Here is a 19,081-nt window from a genome sequence, read left to right as displayed (position 1 = left end):
TGCCAAACTTGTAGCGTCATACCCAAGAAGACTCAAGGCTGTAATCGCTGCCAGAGGTGCTTCAACAAAGTACTGAGTAAAGGGTCTGAATACTTATATAAATGTAATATTTCAGTTTTTATAAAAATTTATGAAAACCTGTTTTTGCTCTTTCATTATGGCGTGTAAATTGATGAGCTGTAATGTAACAAAATGTAGAAAAAGTCAATCGGTCTGAGTACTTTCCAAATGCACTGGAGGAGTTTCACCACATGCATGGGAAAGTCACTGCAGTGTGTCTGCCAACTACAGCAGGCTAGATGTATGCACAATTAGCTAATTATACAAACACATCGCCAAGGCCATTATCAACTCGTTGATGTGAGTTGCCCATTTCTCAACACATTTGTCTCACTGTGTTTATAGAGCGCTGTAAAGCCAACTCCTATGGACTTTGCCATGTTCATCATGACAATGAGTATAGGAGATGTCAAGACAGAACAAAGATCTGGGATCAGACTAGACTAGCAATAGGACTTCATGTTGAAATTTGCATTATAATGAAGAGGGGTATTCCTGTGTCATATCTGGAGGCTTGTGGGGGTCAATCGGGAGTGGGGGGTGGGCATGTCTTCAAGGAATGATTCCTTTTCTCTTTGTGAACTAGTGAGCAGCAGATGTCATTCGAATGAACATCTTTCTCATCAAATTGCTCACATAGAACTTCACTTGATTGTTTTATTGATTTATACACTGTTTACTAAAAGGAAGGCTGATTTGATTCAGATGAGTTTTTCTTACAATGAGATATTATGAGGGGGGTCTATAATAACATCAGGGTTGATTAGGCCTACATAATTGTACTCTATAGAGTGGAAATAAAATAATATTTAGATGCATTTGCTCCTCATGTCATAAAAGCATGTTATTATTTAACATTTTTGATTCGAAATGGCTAACTTTGTCCCTAAAATGACCTCACATAGACATACTATTCCTTTAAGGCTGGGTACGCCCCGGGCCAACTGTTTTATGCAAATATCTACGCAATGTAACAATTGAATTCGCTGTGGACCAATCAAAGATGCGCTCTAACCGCGGGAGATCCAAATTTCGCGGGACGAAATTTGGCGCTAAAAAAGCTGTTCTTCCGAACTCCAATTCCCTTGTATCAAGAGCTAAGCTTTTTAGCTGGACAGAGAACCCGACCGTGGCAGTATCTTCTCTACGGAAAATCTGAAGAATACTCCTAAACTTTGTATTTCTGAAGGATTCTGCTTCTCAAGACGTAAACGTCAAAGTTTGCCCATTCTGGACTTGCAAATATACTTGTTGTTTATTTATTTAGCTATTAAATCATTAGCTAGCTAGGCAAAGTCTACGTTTTCTCTCAACTGGACACATCAAACATAATATCGGTTGCAATGCAAGTCGTTTAATTTCAGAAATACTCAAGCAAAGGATATCTCTGGTGATTATCTATTTCACTTATGCATTTTGCACATCATTAACTAAATAGTATTTTTATGAAATTCTTCGGACATTTGTCAAACTAGCAACGAATTGTGAGACATCGCTTCCACGTCGTATCGGAAACTCCAACTCCTTTCATTCACTGTCGTGAATACAGTTTTCTGGAATATTTGAGTTTTGCTAGTAGCTAAACGTATTTTAATTTGAACACAGTCGTTATTTAAATTTACTAAAATGATGCGGCTGCCCAAAGGCGTTTCTCCTGCGTCTGGCCGAGGTGCTGTAGGAGGACTGTCGTGTTCACAGAATAAAGTTTTGTCTGGAGTGAAGACAGAATTCTTCAGCACCGGGTTATGCAGTTCACCGATGAACTCGGTACCGGCAGGATACTTCACCCAAATCTGCAACACGACAGCGGCCGAACAAAGGGTGAACTGCCTCTATGCAACTCCCCATGGACCTGAAGCTAAACCCATCAGATCATCCTCCGGCAGACTCCCGGTAAGACTTTTAAAAAGTTAAGAAACTACCAACAATCGATATTACTGTTCTCTACTTGATAATTAACGTTACTGACTATACAATACGTCAAATTATGGGCAAAATGTTCTTAAATTCCACCGGTATGAATATATTTTTTTCGGAGTTGTGCTTAACATTTAAAAACTGTCAAGCACAGGGTGATTTCTCATTCTAAATGTCAATTTATTTTTCCAAAAGTAAGAGAGAAGAATAACAAATAATTAAATGCAGCAGTAAATAACAATAGCGGGGTTATATACAGGAGGTACCGGTACAGAGTCAATGCAGGGGAACTTGTGTCCAGGTAATTATGTACATGTAGGTAGAGTTATTCGATAACAGAGAGTAGCATCAGTGTGGTGGGGGGGGGGGGGAGTCTTATGGCTTGGGGTAGAAGCTGTTTAGGAGCCTCTTGGACCTAGACTTGATGCTCCGGTACCGCTTGCAGTGTGGTAGCAGAGAGAACATTCTATGACTAGGATGGCAGGAGTCTTTGACCATTTTTAGGGCCTTCCTCTGACACCGCCTGGATGGCAGGAAGCTTGGCCCCGGTGATTTACTGGGCCGTACGCCCTACCCTCTGTAGCGCCTTGCGGTCAGATGCAGAGCAGTTGCCATACCAGGCAGTGATGCAACCTGTCAGGATGCTCTCGATGGTGCAGCTGTAAAACCTTTTGAGGATCTGAGGACCCATGCCCAATCTTTTCGGTCTCCTGAGGTTTTGTCGGGCCCTCTTCACGACTGTCTTGGTGTACTTGGACCATGTTAGTTAAACCTTACATGAACGAGGAGATGCACCATCTGGACAGGGAACTTGTTTCATAATGCCCAATCAGCCAATGCAAGTAATTTGCTGAAAAATGCGATTTAGCTTAACACATTGTTTAGCCATAGCCCCCAGCTGTCACTAACCAACCAAGCCAGGTCATATACACACCCGGCTCAACCTGTTTGTCCATCCACAAAGGTCACAGGTCACAGCTGGACAACCACTCACTTTTCTTGGGAGTTGACATAATTTGTATGTTCAAACATGACACACACACACACACACACACACACACGGAGATAATGACATGTTGCTGATTAACACACACACCCAGGGTTCAGTGTGTGCATCCAGGCTGATATTGTCTTCAGGACTAAATATTGAGGGGAGCACTACTCCTGTGCTTTGCGCTAATACAATGGCATTAACTTGGCTAGTCACATGTCTGGGCTACTGCAATTTCCATTGTGTATTACTCGCCATTGTCCTAATGTCTACTTCCTATTCTAGGCCAAGTCTGACCAAGACGCTAGGTCAGGCGATCAGGGTATTCATCGCCTCTCTCTATCCTACTTTTAGGATTAGGAACATGAGCTTTTAATGACCAGGAACATGTTGTTATAAAACTAGTTACTGCTAGATTACAACTAGTTATAGCCTATAACTGGGGCCCAGAGTTTTTCCTCGTCGGGTCAATGTGTGGTCAGAACTAGGGTCACGGGGTTATGGTAAACAATAACTCTATCCTGACACTAGTTATGATTAACAACAGAATGTCAGCCTCAGCAGGCAATCATTTCCTTATATTGTCCGTAAAGCACAGTGGGCAGAGAGGCTATACTTGCCCTGGAAACATGGTAATGATAATTGTGTCAGAAGAAGAAGTGGTAGAGCAGGACATCCTCTTGCCATGCCCTGTTACTCGTAAACACTTTGGGTTACACTGTGAAGGAGCCATTATCCTTCTCCCTGCTGAAGTCCTTCTCATTGGGAAAATGGGAGTAGAATTAATCTCAAATATGGGTCACTCACAGTCATTTAGCAGACACTTTTATCTAAAGCAACTCATGCTTGCATACATTTTATGTATGGGTGGCCCCGGTAATTGAACCCACAACCCTGGCAGTACAAGCAGCATGCTCGATCAACTGTGCCATACAGGACCACTTCACAGATTGTCATGGATACTTACAACTTGGCAGAGACTAACAACTGGTCAAACAGCATACTAGTCATATTCACCTTGATACTGTATTAGGGCACTCCTACACTCAAGTTGATGCAAAATCTAGAGTTAATTAATAGTTCATTATAGATAACCTGAGAGGATATATCCCCACTGTGTCATATTTATAGTGGTTGCTGCTATGATGTTTGAATGATTGGCAAGCTGTGAAATACTGTGTTTTCTGTGAGGATGATGCTACAACTAACTCGTAAATGTTTGACAGAGTTCTACTCCCGAGTTGAAAAACAAGACAGAAGGTCAAGGAGTGCTCTCTGGTTTCAGTTTGACACATACAGTACCAGTCAAAAGTTTGGACACACCTACTCATTCAAGGGTTTTTCTTTATTTTCACTATTTTCTGCATTGTAGAATATAGTGAAGACATCAAAGCTGTGAAATTACATATGGAATCATGTAGTAACCAAAAAAGTGTTAAACAAATCTTCAAAGTAGCCACCCTTTGCCTTGATGACAGCTTTGCACACTCTTGGCATTCTCTCAACCGGCTTCAGCTGTAATGCTTTTCTAACAGTCTTGAAGGAGTTCCCACATATGCTGAGCACTTGTTGGCTGCTTTTCCGTCACTCTGCGGTCCAACTCATCCCAAACCATCCCAATTGGGTTAAGGTCGGGTAATTGTACTGTACTTTTGTTTGTACTTCTGTTTCTCCCATGTGTAACTCTGTTGTTTTTGTAGCACTGCTTTGCTTTATCTTGACCAGGTCGCAGTTGTAAATGAGAACTTGTTCTCAACTGGCCTACCTGGTTAAATAAAGGTGAAATAATTAAAACAAAAACATATATATTATTTTGTGGAGGCCAGGTCATCCGATGCAGCACTCTGTCACTCTCCCTCTTGGTCACATAGCCCTTACACAGCCTGGAGGTGTGTTGGGTCATTGTCCTGTTGGAAAACAAATTATAGTCGTACTAATCGCAAACCAGATGAGATGGCATATCGTTGCATAATGCTGTGGTAGCCATGCTGGTTAAGTGTCCCTTGAATTCTAAATAAATCACTGACAGTATCACCAGTAAAACAGCATCACACCTCCTCCTCCATGCTTCACGGTGGGAACTACACATGCGGAGATCATCCATTCATGTACTCTGCGTCTCACAAAGACATGGCGGTTGGAACCAAAAATCTGAAATTTGGACTCATCAGACCAAAGGACAGATTTCCACCAGTCTGTCTATTGCTTGTGTTTCTTGGCCCAAGCAAGTCTCTTCTTCTTATTGGTGTCCTTTAGAAGTGGTTTCTTTGCAGCAATACGACCATGGACGCATGATTTCATGCAGTCTCTTCTGAACAGTTGACTCTGTAAAGCATTTATTTGGGCTGTAATTTCTGAGGCTGGTAACTCTAATGAACTTATCCTCTGCGGCAGAGGTAACTCTGGGTCTTCCTTTCCTTTGGCGGTCCTCATGAGAGCCAGTTTCATCATAGCGCTTGATGATTTTTGTGACTGCACTTGAAGAAACTTTCAAAGTTCTTGACATTTTCCAGATTGACTGACCTTCATGTCTTAAAGTAATGATGGACGGTTGTTTCTCTTTGCTTATTTGAGCTGGATCTCAGCGCTTACTGCCTTATTGCCTGCATCCGTAAGGGGCCCGCAGTCAAACGACCACCCCTCATCACTGTCAAACGCTCCCTAAAACACTTCAGTGAGCAGGCCTTTCTAATCGACCTGGTCCGTGTATCCTAGAAGGATATTGACCTCATCCCGTCAGTAGAGAATGCCTGGTTGTTCTTTAAGTGCTTTCCTCACCATCTTAAATAAGCATGCCCTATTCAAAATATTTTAGAACTAAGAACAGATATAGCCCTTGGTTCACTCCAGACTTCACTGCCCTTGACCAGCACAAAAACATCCTATGGCATACAGCATTAGCATTGAATAGCCCACGCAATATGCAACTTTTCAGGGAAGTCAGGAACCAATATACACAGTCAGTTAGGAAAGCAAAGGCTAGCTTTTTCAAACAAATTTGCATCCAGTAGCACTAATTCCAAAAAGTTTTGAGATACTGTAAAGTCTATGGAGAATAAGAGCACCTCGTCCCAGCTGCCCACTGCACTAAGGCTAGGAAATACTGTCAGCACCGATAAATCTACGGTAATCGAGAATTTCAATAAGCATTTTTCTACTGCTTTCCACCTGGCTACCCCTACCCTGGCCAACAGCTCTGCACCCCACGCAGCAACTCAGTCAGGATCACCACTTTATTGTAAGAATGTGAAATGTCAAAATAATAGTAGAGTGATTTATTTCAGCTTTTATTTATTTCATCACATTCCCAGTTGGTCAGAAGTTTACATACACTCAATTAGTATCTGGTAGCATTGCCTTTAAATTGTTTAACTTGGGTCAAACGTTTCGGGTAGCCTTCCACAAGCTTCCCACAATAAGTTGCGTGAATTTTGTCCCATTCTTCCTGACAGAGCTGGTGTAACGGAGTCATGTTTGTAGGCCTCCTTGCTCGCACCAGCTTTTTCAGTTCTGCCCACACATTTTCTATAGGATTGAGGTCAGGGCTTTGTGATGGCCACTCCAATACCTTGACCTTGTTCTCCTTAAGCCATTTTGCCACAACTTTGGAAGATGCTTGGGTGTCATTTTCCATTTGGAAGACCCATTTGCAAACAAGCTTTAACTTCCTGACTGATGTCTTGAGATGTTGCTTCAATATATCCACAATTTCCCTTCTTATGATGCCATCTATTTTGTGAAGAGCACCAGTCCCTCCTGCAACAAACACCCCCACAACATGATGCTGCCACCCCTGTGTTTCACGGTTGGGATGGTGTTCTTCGGCTTACTAGCCTCCCCCTTTTTCCTCCAAACATAACAATGGTCATTATGGCCAAATAGTTCTATTTTTGGTTCATCAGACCAAAAGACATTTCTCCAAAAAGTACAATCTTTGACCCCATGTGCAGTTTCAAACCGTAGTCAGGCTTTTTTATGGCGGTTTTGGAGCAATGGCTTCTTCCTTGCTGAGCGGCCTTTAAGGTTATGTCAATATAGGACCAATGCCATACAACACTCTGTTCGTGGCCTCCAACTGCTCTTAATGCTAGTAAAACTAAATGTATGCTCTTCAACCGATTTCTGCCCGCCCGCCTAGCATCACTACTCTGGACGGTTCTGACTTAGAATATGTGGACAGGTACAAATACCTAGGTGTCTGGTTAGACTGTAAACTCTCCTTCCAGATTCACATTAAGCATCTCCAATCCAAAATTAAATCTAGACTCTGCTTCCTATTTTGTAGCAAAGCCTCCTTCACTCATGCTGGCAAACATACTCTCGTAAAACTGGCTATCCTACCGATCTTTGACTTCGGCGACGTCATTTACAAAATAGCCTCAACACTCTACTCAGCAAATTGGATCTAGACTATCAACGTGCCATCCTTTTCTGTTACCAAAGCCCCATATACTACCCACCGCTTCGACCTGTATGCTCTCGTTGGCTGGCCCTCGCTACGTATTCCCCAACGCCAACACCTGCTTTGGCCGCCTTTCCTTCCAGTTCTCTGCTGCTAATGACTGGAACGAATTGCAAAAATCACTGAAGCTGGAGACTTATATCTCCCTCACTAACTTTAAGCATCAGCTGTCAGAACAGCTTACCGATCACTGTACCTGTACACAGCCCATCTGTAAGTAGCACACCCAACTACCTCATCCACATATTGTTATTTTTGTTGCAATTTTGCATCCCAGTATCTCTACTTGCACATCATCTGCACATCCATCACTCCAGTGTTAATGCTAAATTGTAATTATTTCGCCACAACTATTTATTGCCATACCTCCCTAACCTTACTACATTTGCACACACTGTACATAGATTTTTCTATTGTGTTTTTGACTGTACGTTTGTTTATCCCATGTGTAACTCTGTTGTTTTTGTCGCACTGCTTTGCTTTATCTTGGCCAGGTCGCAGTTGTGAATGAGAACTTGTTCTCAACTGGCCTACCTGGTTAAATAAAGGTGAAGAGAGAAAAAAAAGGAAAGAAATTCCTCAAAGTAACTTAACAAGGCACACCTGCTAATTGAAATGCATTCCTGGTGAAGCTGGTTGAGAGAAGCGTGTGCAAAACTGTCGTCGAGGCAAAGGGTGGCTACTCTGTAGATTCACAAATATAAAATCTATTTAGATTTGTTTAGCACTTTTTTTGGTTACTACATGATTCCATATTTGTTATTTCATAGTACTGTAGGTTTCGGTGATGTGCTAGCTACCCCCTGATCTCTCTCACCCCCACACATCACTACCTCATGTCATCATTGCCTATGCCCTCACCTCTCTCTGGGACTCCCATGGAGAGCTTCTATTCAGGCTAGGGCTCAGGGTGATGGGCTGTGAGATTGCCCACTTTGCCCCTTGTTTACACTCCAGCCAAAAGCTCTCTTTCTCTGTTCTCTTAAGTTCCCTCTTCTCTTTTTGGTCTGCTCCCTTCCCCAGTAGCATGGGGAATGGGATTGTCTTTTTTTTTTTTTTAATTTACGTGTGAGGGACATAGGCTAGCTTGGTGTTGAATGGGTCTTTTTGTCACGCATATTGAAACTCTTCCTTGTCTTGGACGTTAGGTTCTACTTAACTGAACAGGTGTTTGAAGAGCGAGAAGGTTTACACACGCGCTCGCACACACCAGTAGCTAGAAGTGAGTCTGTTGAAAGCATTTGGTTCATGTGACACAGATTTGTGAAATGCCTCTGGAGGGAAAATCCAGTCATATCTGTTGAAATGGCGTGAGTTCGAGGGGTGGAAGGACAGCCGAACTTGCATGCACGTTTAGGGTGAGGACGCTTAGTCGCCGTCTTGGAATGAGGCAATAACGGCTGTGGGTTGCGACATTGTGACGCAATGTGTCATGGAGATAAAGAACAGGGTTGTGAAGGAGGGACTCTGTGTATTTCAAATATGTTTATGTCATTTGACAGACACTCTTGTCAATGTAAGTGCATACATTTTCATACGTATTTCTCGTACCGGTCCCGTGGGAATCAAACCCGCCACCCGTGCAAACGCCATGCTCTACCAACTGAGCCACTTAAGTCGAGCGCCAGCAATGGCCTGCTAATGTGTTGACAATTGCTGTAGTTAGCTGTTCACTCACTATGTTTGAGCGTGACATTGTTTTAGCTTGATGTATTGCATGCGTGTGTGGTGTGTGTGACTCGTTATGTTCTGTATCTCTCTGTACATAACTTTGTGTTGGAATTTGGTGGTTGAGTGATTTTCTTTTCTCCCCCCTCGCCTGTGGTATGCTAGCTGACATAGGCCTTGTATTTTCACACGCCAAAAGGCGAAGCACTGACTCCCCGGTCAAAACCTCACTACAAACACAAACTCACAGGCCTAAGCCAGGCCCCTGCAAAACTGTGGTAAAATGTTCAAGGGGAGGCCCATTCGAGTTAGATACAATGCAAGGCGGCCATTTTAACCACCACATGGGCTTTATTTGACAGGTTGCATTTAGACTCGTCTCCAGAAGATGACACGGGTCACATTTTAATCCCTGAGGTGGTGGGTGGGGGGGAAAATATTTTAAGAGTGTGATCGGTGCTATCTTTTCCTCAATCGCTCCTCTGGTTTGCCACTGAGGCATTTCCTTCCTCTTTATTGGTCAAAAGGAGAAGTCATGCCTTAATGCAGGTTGAACACGTTAGAGGGGAACATTTCTATTTTTATTACAAATGTATTGTTTTGTATTTACCATGGGTAGTAGGCTTACTGGTAAACTACTAATGGCTGCTTTACCTCCAAGTTGGTGTAACGAAAATCTTAACCGATGCGATTGTGTGTGAAAGACAAGTACAGTAATTAGACTATAATCTAGCCTAGTCCTAGTAATATATAGTAGCCCCTGAAATGAACGTGTGTGTGTGTGTGTGTGTGACGGGTTAGACAGGTTCTCTTGTTGTCTTTCCCTGCCACCTGCTGTGTGTGGCTGTGCCATATGTCACTGACAGACAGGTGGACATGTGGTGGAGGACTGAGGGACAATGTCATCCTTTAACTCTCTCTCTCTCTCTCTCTTTCTCTCTCTTTTCTCTCTCTCTCTTTCTCTCTCTTTTCTCTCTCTCTCTTTCTCTCTCTTTTCTCTCTCTCTCTTTCTCTCTCTCTCTTTCTCTCTCTTTTCTCTCTCTCTCTTTCTCTCTCTTTTCTCTCTTTCTCTCTCTTTTCTCTCTCTTTCTCTCTCTCTCTCTTTTCTCTCTCTTTCTCTCTCTCTCTCTTTTCTCTCTCTCTCTCTCTCTCTCTCTTCTCTCTCTCTCTCTTTCTCTCTCTCTCTCTCTCTCTCTCTTTTCTCTCTCTCTCTTTCTCTCTCTCTCTCTTTTCTCTCTCTCTTCTCTCTCTCTCTCTCTCTCTCTCTTTTCTCTCTCTCTCTCTCTTTTCTCTCTCTCTCTCTCTCTTTTCTCTCTCTTTTCTCTCTCTCTTCTCTCTCTCTCTCTTTCTCTCTCTCTCTCTTTCTCTCTCTCTCTCTTTTCTCTCTCTCTCTCTTTTCTCTCTCTCTTATATATATTTATATATATGGTTCAGTTCAAATCCACATGCTGCTCACTTTCTCAAATCTCCTCACAGATCTACTGTAGTAAAGTATGGTTTACTAAGGGATAAGAGTTTTTTAAAATTTTATTTAACCAGGCAAGTCGGTTAAGAACAAACCGGGACAACGCTGGGCCAATTGTGCACCCCCCCATGGCACTCCCAATCACAGCCAGATGTGACACAGCCTGGATTCAAACCTATTCATGGTTAGAAAAAAAGAGAACCAGTGCAATTAAAACCATAGGTGATAGTTAAAACGACAGTAGTTAAAACTACACATTTGTTTAATTCTACCCTGTAGTCTGTGTGTCTAGTTGTACTGTAACGACTTTACTTAGTACATCAGGCCCATTGCAGCGTCAGATCATGACATGCGTCACAGGTTATGCCGTGGTTTGATTTGTAGCTTGTGGACATGTGGCCTTCGCGGCACATGCCCTGGGTTGTGTCTGTAGCCACACTGAAGCAGAGCAGAGTCTGATTTGACAGGCCCTCTCTACAACTGTGATCTGGCGTGTGTGTGGTTTGTAAAACAAGAGATTATGGGGATATGGAGGTGTGTGTGTGTGTGTGTGCGTACACACATCTGTGGGGGGGTAACACCACTTCCCCCTCTGTCTTCAACCAGCAGTACATGTGGTACCCCAGGGCAGATGTTCAATGTTCTGCTTGGTTCCCCCCCACTGCCACTGAGCTGATTATAATCTGGTCCTAATTTAGTGTGTTGGAATGGAGTGGGGCATGCCATTGCTGCAGTATGGGGGTGTTCTGAAATCCTAGTAAGATTATATATATATATATTTTTTTAAATCTCCCATATTTGGACTCAGTGTGTCTAATAATAATAATAAACCATAGTAAACCATCTGCAGTCCTCTTCCAGCAGCACCTTCCGTTCTACCCCGACATCTTTCAGTGCAGGAGATACGCGCTCGTTCCACAGCGAAAATAACATGGAACACATCGATCGAATCCATACGTCCTAAGTTGGAAAACATTTGGAAATTAGAAGTTAGATCTGTTAGACTTCGGGTTGTGGTTTTAATTTCTCTTTCAATAGCCTTTACACTTCTCTTTGGTTCAGTTTCGGTTCGAGTATAAGAAAATAGTCACTGATTTCGGTTGCTATAAAAAAATAAAAAAAGTTACATTAAATGCACTGCGCATTATGTGGGTTGTATGCTGTAACGACACCGAATAAAAACAATTGGGCCTAATAAAAGTCACGTGATGGTAGTCACTGCCCATGACTGATTATCAGTTCATTTAACCATCATTTACTCACATTATTTGACCTTAACTTTTTGTAGAGCTGCGGCCTATGCCGTCTGACAAAATCACTATTTTCGTAGTACTTTTAAAGTAGAAATGGCATGATGACTGCTATCAACCAACTATCAATCACTTAGATCATGTATTTTCAGGTAGAGATACCTCGAGATGCAACTGCTCTCTATCCATCTCGATCGGCATTCTTCTGTCTCTTTTAGGCAGCGGCCATTTTGTTGTTATTTTTAAAACACAGAACGGTAGGCGCTCAATGGATTATGGTAATTGTAATCATTTCCACGTTTTCTGCGCTAAACTCTGTAGATTATTGGTCTGTTGGAAACAACTTCCTACTACATCGCACAGTTCAGGCTTGATCTGTCTACAGAAACTGCGCCATGTGTGCATTGAGCTCACAGAGAAATACTGAACGAAATGGAATTCAAATAATTGAACCAATGTCGGTCAATTAGTTTTTTTAAAATCCGAAAAATATCCTACATTTCCGTTAATTGCTCAGCACTAATAATCATTACACGACTTTAAAGGAGGTCATTTGATGCAAACATATACTGTAAGTAGGTTCTACCTTTTTCCATGGTATAAATGACATTATCACAATCGCTTGCTTGCCATACTAGTCTGTACAACAACGGGAGTTAGCCACAACCAAGCTTGAGGGACAATGTTGATTGGCAGGTATCATTTCCACTGAGGTTGCAAGGTTAAAATGGGAGGTGGGATCAGATCCGCACACCATTGTCTAATAGAGCTCGCCGGCTTGTAGTTCTAAAACCCGGAAATAAGTTACCCCTGGTTCGTCCAGCCATCCCTGAAAATAAGGTCTGAGGTTAACACAGGCTTATACATTTTGTTCTATGAGAAAATAAGGTCTGAGGTTAACACAGGCTTATACATTTTGTTCTATGAGAAAATAAGGTCTGAGGTTAACACAGGCTTATAGATTTTGTTCTATGAGAAAATAAGGTCTGAGGTTAACACAGGCTTATACATTTTGTTCTATGAGAAAATAAGGTCTGAGGTTAACACAGGCTTATACATTTTGTTCTATGAGAAAATAAGGTCTGAGGTTAACACAGGCTTATACATTTTGTTCTATGAGAAAATAGCAGTCAGTAAAAATGACCGTAGCATAGTGGTGAATACGTGTGATGCAAAATCGGAGGTGTGTGTGTAGGTGGTCTTATTTATTTGTGTGCGTCCATAAGATTGTGTATGATAGCAGTGGTTAATCCTAGTGTGTGTGTGTGTGTGTCTTGGTGTTGGTCACCTACTGATTGAGGCCTCGTGCAAGGGGTGTGAGATGTGATTGTTGGGAATGTGGCAGGCTGCCTGTGTGTTCTTTTAAAGAAAATAGGACAAAAGGATGAGTGAGGGGGGTCATGGGGGGGAAAGGGAGGAGTGAGGGGGGTCATGGGGGGGAAAGGGAGGAGTGAGGGGGGTCATGGGGGGGAAAGGGAGGAGTGAGGGGGGTCATGGGGGGGAAAAGGGAGGAGTGAGGGGGGTCATGGGGGGGAAAAGGGAAGAGTGAGGGGGGTCATGGGGGGGAAAAGGGAAGAGTGAGGGGGGTCATGGGGGGGAAAAGGGAAGAGTGAGGGGGGTCATGGGGGGGAAAAGGGAAGAGTGGGGGGGTCATGGGGGGAAAGGGGGGAAAAGGAGGAGTGAGGGGGGTCTTGGGGGGGAAAGGTAGGAGTGATGGTTCATGAGGGGGGAAAGGAGGAGTTAGGGGGTCGGGGGGAAAGGAGAAGTGAGGGGGGAGTGAGGGGGACAGAGGAAGAGGAGTTGGGGGGTCATGGGGGGAAAGGGAGGAGTGAGGGGGGTCATGGGGGGAAAGGGAGGAGTGAGGGGGGTCATGGGGGGAAATGGAGGAGTGAGGGGTCATGAGGGGGGGAAAGGAGGAGTGAGGGGTCATGAGGGGGGGAAAGGAGGAGTGAGGGGTCATGAGGGGGGGAAAGGGAGGAGTGAGGGGGTCGGGGGGGAAAGGGAGGAGTGAGGGGGTCGGGGGGGAAAGGGAGGAGTGAGGGGGTCGGGGGGGAAAGGGAGGGGTGAGGGGGTCAGGGGGGAAAAGAGGAGTGAGGGGGTCAGGGGGGAAAGGAGGAGTGGGGGGGTCGGGGGGAGGAGGAGTGAGGGGGTCATGGGGAAAAGGAGGAGGAGTGGGGGGGGTCATGGGGAAAAGGAGGAGGAGTGGGGGGGGTCATGGGGGGGGAAAAGGAGGAGAAGAAACAGGGGGATGTGGTCAGTGAGTGGCGTTTGGCGGGCAGTGGGGCGGTCCCACACACACACTCCCCTCATTAGAAGTGCTTGAGAATGTGGCCGTTGTCACAGTTCTTGAGACCACCACCACAATTACGACTTGTCGCTTTTCAACAGCCACAATTAGCATTAGCATACTGGCAGCACAGATCTCACACCACAGTGGACGGGCTGGGCTTTATTCTATGGCCTGCTACCATCCTATCCTCATGATCTACAGCTCTATAGGACATAGTTACATGACAAGTGGACTTGTTACGCATTCAAACTGGGGAATGGTATCCTAACAATCCGTCCTTTCTCAGAGAGTGTGCTCTTGTTCACTCCCAGTTGAAAGGAAATGAAAGGTTGGAGATGCATAGTGCAATACTCTCTAGCCCATGCCTACGTTGTCAAATCCAGTGATTTGAAATGTGTGGGGAGTAGTGAACGAGTGCAAACCTCAGGAGAAAGGAGATATTATTGGGACACGTAGCTTGAGAAGGAGTGTCTTTAACCCCTTTTTCCCCTCTTCTTTGTGCCCCCCCCAGGCCAAGAGGAAGCTGGACCTGGAGGACCCTCTCTACCTCCCAGACTTCAGGACCCCCAAAGGAAAGGGGGTTGTGGCCACAGCCAGAATCCCTAGTCCCAAAAGTGAGTGTCTGCATCAGTGAAAAAAAGACCCCCCCCCCCCCCCCCCCCCCTTACTGTCTCCATTACCAAATAAGTGACAGGTTGCATAAAGCCAGACAACATAATCATCCATCCTTTTATACTTAAAACACACAAGCTACATGTAGATCTTTTCCAATCCATAATATTGAGTTCAAATATGTCTATTCCACATATTATTGACTACGTAGACCGTGCACAAATCCACTCTCTTACCCCATCTCTTGTATAACCCTTGACCCTCAGCGCCCAAGTCCCCCGGTGAGCGGACGCGCTACGACACCTCCCTGGGTCTGCTGACCAAGAAGTTTGTTGGCCTGCTGAGCGAGTCACCTGACGGCGTGCTGGACCTCAACTGGGCCACCGAGGTCCTCGAGGTGCAGAAGAGACGCATCTATGACATCACCAACGTGCTGGAGGGCGTGCAGCTGATCCGCAAGAAGTCCAAGAACAACATCCAGTGGATGTGAGTAAGGACACTTAGGACAAGTACATTTAAGGACAAGTCCACGCTTAGGACAAGTAACTTCTCATTCTTCGACCGTAGGAGGTGGGCCCAATTCCATTGTCAACTCCTTAGCCCCTACTCCTTGGTGCAATATTGATAGGTCCACCTTGCTCTGTAATTTAAAGACAATTGTTTTAAAACATTTTTTTTGTACGTATTGATGGTTCCAACTTCACCTGACCATGATCTATCTATACCATGATGTACAATGTATGTACTCTGTGGCTCATCTTAAAAAACAAAACCATTTTATTAGGGTGGGTGGCGTGTTCGAGGGCTCGGCCAGCAGCGGGGAGAAGTCTCGCGCCCTGAGGAAGGAGCTGGGAGAGCTGGAGAGGGCCGAGAAGGCCCTGGAAGACCTGATCACGTCCAGCAGCACCCAGCTCAAGGAGTTGACCGAACACGGGGACAACCAGGGACAACTAGGTTACGTCACCTACCAGGACATCAGGTCTATAGCCAGCCTGCAGGACCAGACGGTCATCGCCGTCAAGGCCCCGTCAGAAACCAAGCTGGAGGTGCCTGAGTCCTCGGAGGTGAGTGGTCGTCATAGAAGGAGAGCTGGGTAGTGTTCATTTGGGCACACCGTACTGGACAAGTTCAGTTAGTACCTGACCGTTTGAAAAAAACAATACAGCTGAAGTACAGCTTAAACAGACATGGAAAAAGGACACAGTGGCCGTTCCAAGGATTGCCTTATGTGTAACCTTTTATTTAACTAGGCAAGTCAGAGGAGATCAAATTCTTACTTACACTGACGGCCTACCGGGGAACAGCGGGTTAACTGCCTTGTTCAGGGGCAGAACGACAGATTTTTTTACCTTGTCAGCTCGGGGATTCGATCCAGCGACCTTTGCGGTTGACGGCCTACCGGGGAACAGTGGCCCGACGCTCTGACCACTAGGCTACCCGCCGCCCCTATTACTTGGAGCAAGTGACATGGGTGTGCAGTCCCTGTACCTCTTCCTTACAAGGATATGCTACCCACTTTCTTACTAAGCCAATCCTCTTGTATAACAAAAGACAGACTCTTTACCCTTCTGACATTTTGAAACCGAGCCCATTCATTTACCAATCCTGCCCACTATCCCTCACTTCCCCGTAGTGCGTCATTGTTACAGCTCCCTGTTGTCCTGTACCCACAGGGCTCCCAACAGATCTACCTGAAAAGTAAGAACGGGCCCATTGAGGTGTACCTCTGTCCCGAGGAGGGCCTGGAGGATGCCAGCCCCGTCAAGAACACCACCACCCCCAGGAAAGATGACCCTCATCACCCCCTGGGTCACATTGCCTCCCCCTCCCTCGCCATGGCACCACCACCGTACACCACTATCAAACAGGAGCCCCAATACACTGACGTCAAGCAGGAGCCCATGGAAGGTAAGATGAACTGGGGGTGGGGACTGAACTGGGGGTGGGGTATCTTGTCTGATACCGCTGAGGTCTATTCAGGGATGTGAAAAGTTCTGAACGTTGCAGATAGCAACAGAATTGAATAGACCTGATACGATTTCCAATTCTACATGACAGACAGTCGTAGCTGTTCTGCACAATACCTTTCTATCTGAGCGTCCTGTACCGTTGCAGCCTCCTCTAAACAGTCCCGTGTGTTGTAAGGGGTGTCCAGTCACTAACACACCCTCTCCCTCTCCGCCCTCCCTACAGCTGAACTCTCCAGACCTGCACCAGTATCCCTCCCCAACACCACCAACCCCACCACCCTCCTGGACGTAGAGGGCCTCCTGGGCCTGCCCCCCAGCTTGCTCCAGATGACCGAGGACCAGCTCCCGGGCCCCGGGTTCACCCCCGACCCCAATGCCCCCTTCGTCAGCTTCTCGCCGCACCTCGACCACGACGACTACCTCTGGGGGCTGGAGGACGGCGAGGGCGTGTCTGACTTCTTCGACACCTACGACCTGGGAGACTTGCTCCAGAGCTGAGGGAGGGAGAGGGCGGATGGGATTATAGCCTAGTTACGACCACGTTGCTTGACCTTAAGCAACTCTGAGCCCTAGTTATAATAGCTAGGGCTCAGAATATATGTAATATAAAGCTATAACTGGTCAAGGGGAAAACTCCTGTCCCTATTCATGAAGGAGTAGTGTCCTCTGTAGAGGTATGGGGTGAAGGGGAAATGTTACACTATGAAGCCAACAACCTTTGCTTTAGCCATGTCTGTTCCGCGTTAATGATTTGTCTAAAACGGGCCCCTTGTGTCTGTTCATTTGTATATACATGTGTATAGTTTTTGGGTTTGGATTTAGGTTAGTGCCTGGATTGATAGTGGTGTGTGTGTGTTTTGTGTGCGCTGTGTGTGTCCAGCTTATGAAGCTCTCAGCGTTGTGGTTTGTGTGTTTGTATAGTGGACAGTTTGTTGTCCGTCTCGTTTCTATTCTGTGTGCTGTGTGAAAAATGCTATGTGCTGTGTGAAAATGCTATATTTTTTTTATGCATATCTGATGACCAGCAAAAAAAATCGACTCGGGCATTTTGGGTTGGGGGTGTTGTTAATAACTCTCAGGATTTCTTTACGACTTCAAAAGTCTAAATGTTTATACTGCGCATCTTTGGCCATTAGGGGGCAGCATTGTATTATGTCAGCTGTAACTTGCCAGCTTTAGAAGGTTGAATCACTCACTGTATGTTTTAAAAACCGAAGTGAAACGGGGAGGTACTACTGAACGTCGCCAATAAAGAACACATTTCATTTGTCCGCTGCAAAACGTATTCAAATATTGTGCCCCACTGATCACGACCCAGGTACCAAACATGGAGTCATTGGCGCTAACTTAACGTGACGTTTCAACGAGGTGTTAGGAAGTATGGTTAGAGTGTAGTTGTCGGGTATTCCCAAGACATCTGTTTTACATTGGGGGACCTGACCTGGTCACTACATCGAGCCTCAAGCTTTATGGAAGGTCAGGGTGGTGAAGTATTCTGTCTCCCATGGCAGAATGTGTCCACGTCTAATCATAGAGCACAGGTGTCAAACTCATTCCCTGGCAAATCTGCAGGTTTTTGCTCCTCCCTTGTACTTGATTGATGAGTTAAGGTCATTAGTTAGGAACTCCCCTCACCTGGTTGTCCAGGTCTTAATTGGACACAAATTGAAAGGAAACAACTCAAACCAACAGACACTCAGCCCTCCATGAAACGAGTTTGACACCCCTGTCATAGAGGTTAGTTAGAAGCGGTTCTGGACCCATAGCCAAAAGACACCGAAGTTGCATCCCAAATTGTGCCCTATACATCGCACTGCTTTTGACCAGAGGTCATAGGGGATAGTGTGCGGTTTTTTTTTTTTTTTTTGGGGTAGCGTTTCTGTAGTATCTAGAATTCGTAGTAACAAATGACCTTATATTTCCAAGGAAATAATCTAGTGAGGATGATAATACGCCACAACATCTGGGTGTTTTTGACTTGGGCAGTAATTAAAATGAACTAGAGGGCAATTTTAATTTCCCACTTCTTTTGAAACTAGATGAAGTCTTTGATTTAAATGGTGGTTTGTGTGTTGTTGAAACGCTTGCCATTCACCCATAATAGGAAACAAAGAGCACTTTGTGTCTGTTCCTGTTTTTATATTTTTTTTTTAAATGAAGGCTCGGCCCCACGTGTGGTACTTTAAACCTGGGAGAAAGAGCCGAAATTACACGCCAAGGTCAAATTTCTCCCTCGTGTCTTTTAGACTGGGCTGTGTTCGCACCGAACTGAACAAAACACATTTCAAGATGTTTTTTGAGCTTGAATTCCGTGTGGTGCATTTTCTGCCTCTTCCCCAATGCGGGTTAAGTCAATTGTCCTGTCCTAACAAACTTGAATATTTTGTGTGCGTGTG

The 19,081-nt window shown here is 44.9% G+C and overlaps 1 protein-coding gene across 1 annotated transcript; it reads left to right on the top strand.

Moving 5' to 3' along the window:
* Positions 1-1,686: 1,686 nt before the first annotated feature.
* On the top strand, positions 1,687-18,805 carry LOC139383762 (E2F transcription factor 2). Its single transcript, XM_071128324.1, has 6 exons — positions 1,687-1,953; positions 14,615-14,717; positions 14,982-15,201; positions 15,500-15,779; positions 16,389-16,623; positions 16,909-18,805. Exons 1-6 carry the CDS (start codon positions 1,687-1,689, stop codon positions 17,181-17,183), a joined length of 1,380 nt encoding a protein of 459 aa, XP_070984425.1. The 3' UTR covers positions 17,184-18,805.
* The last annotated feature ends 276 nt before the right edge of the window (positions 18,806-19,081 follow it).

This window comes from Oncorhynchus clarkii, chromosome 25 (assembly GCF_045791955.1).
Source record: "Oncorhynchus clarkii lewisi isolate Uvic-CL-2024 chromosome 25, UVic_Ocla_1.0, whole genome shotgun sequence".
Classification (NCBI taxonomy): Eukaryota; Metazoa; Chordata; class Actinopteri; order Salmoniformes; family Salmonidae; genus Oncorhynchus; species Oncorhynchus clarkii.
Note: the sequence above shows the minus strand (reverse complement) of the source record. Positions and strands in the feature narration are given on the sequence as shown.

Coding starts and splice junctions, on each gene's coding strand:
- LOC139383762 (XM_071128324.1), top strand. CDS start 1,687: ATGATGCGGCTGCCCAAAGGCGTTTCTCCTGCGTCTGGCCGAGGTGCT. Junction 1,954..14,614: donor CATCCTCCGGCAGACTCCCG/GTAAGACTTTTA, acceptor TGCCCCCCCCAG/GCCAAGAGGAAGCTGGACCT. Junction 16,624..16,908: donor CAAGCAGGAGCCCATGGAAG/GTAAGATGAACT, acceptor CCCTCCCTACAG/CTGAACTCTCCAGACCTGCA.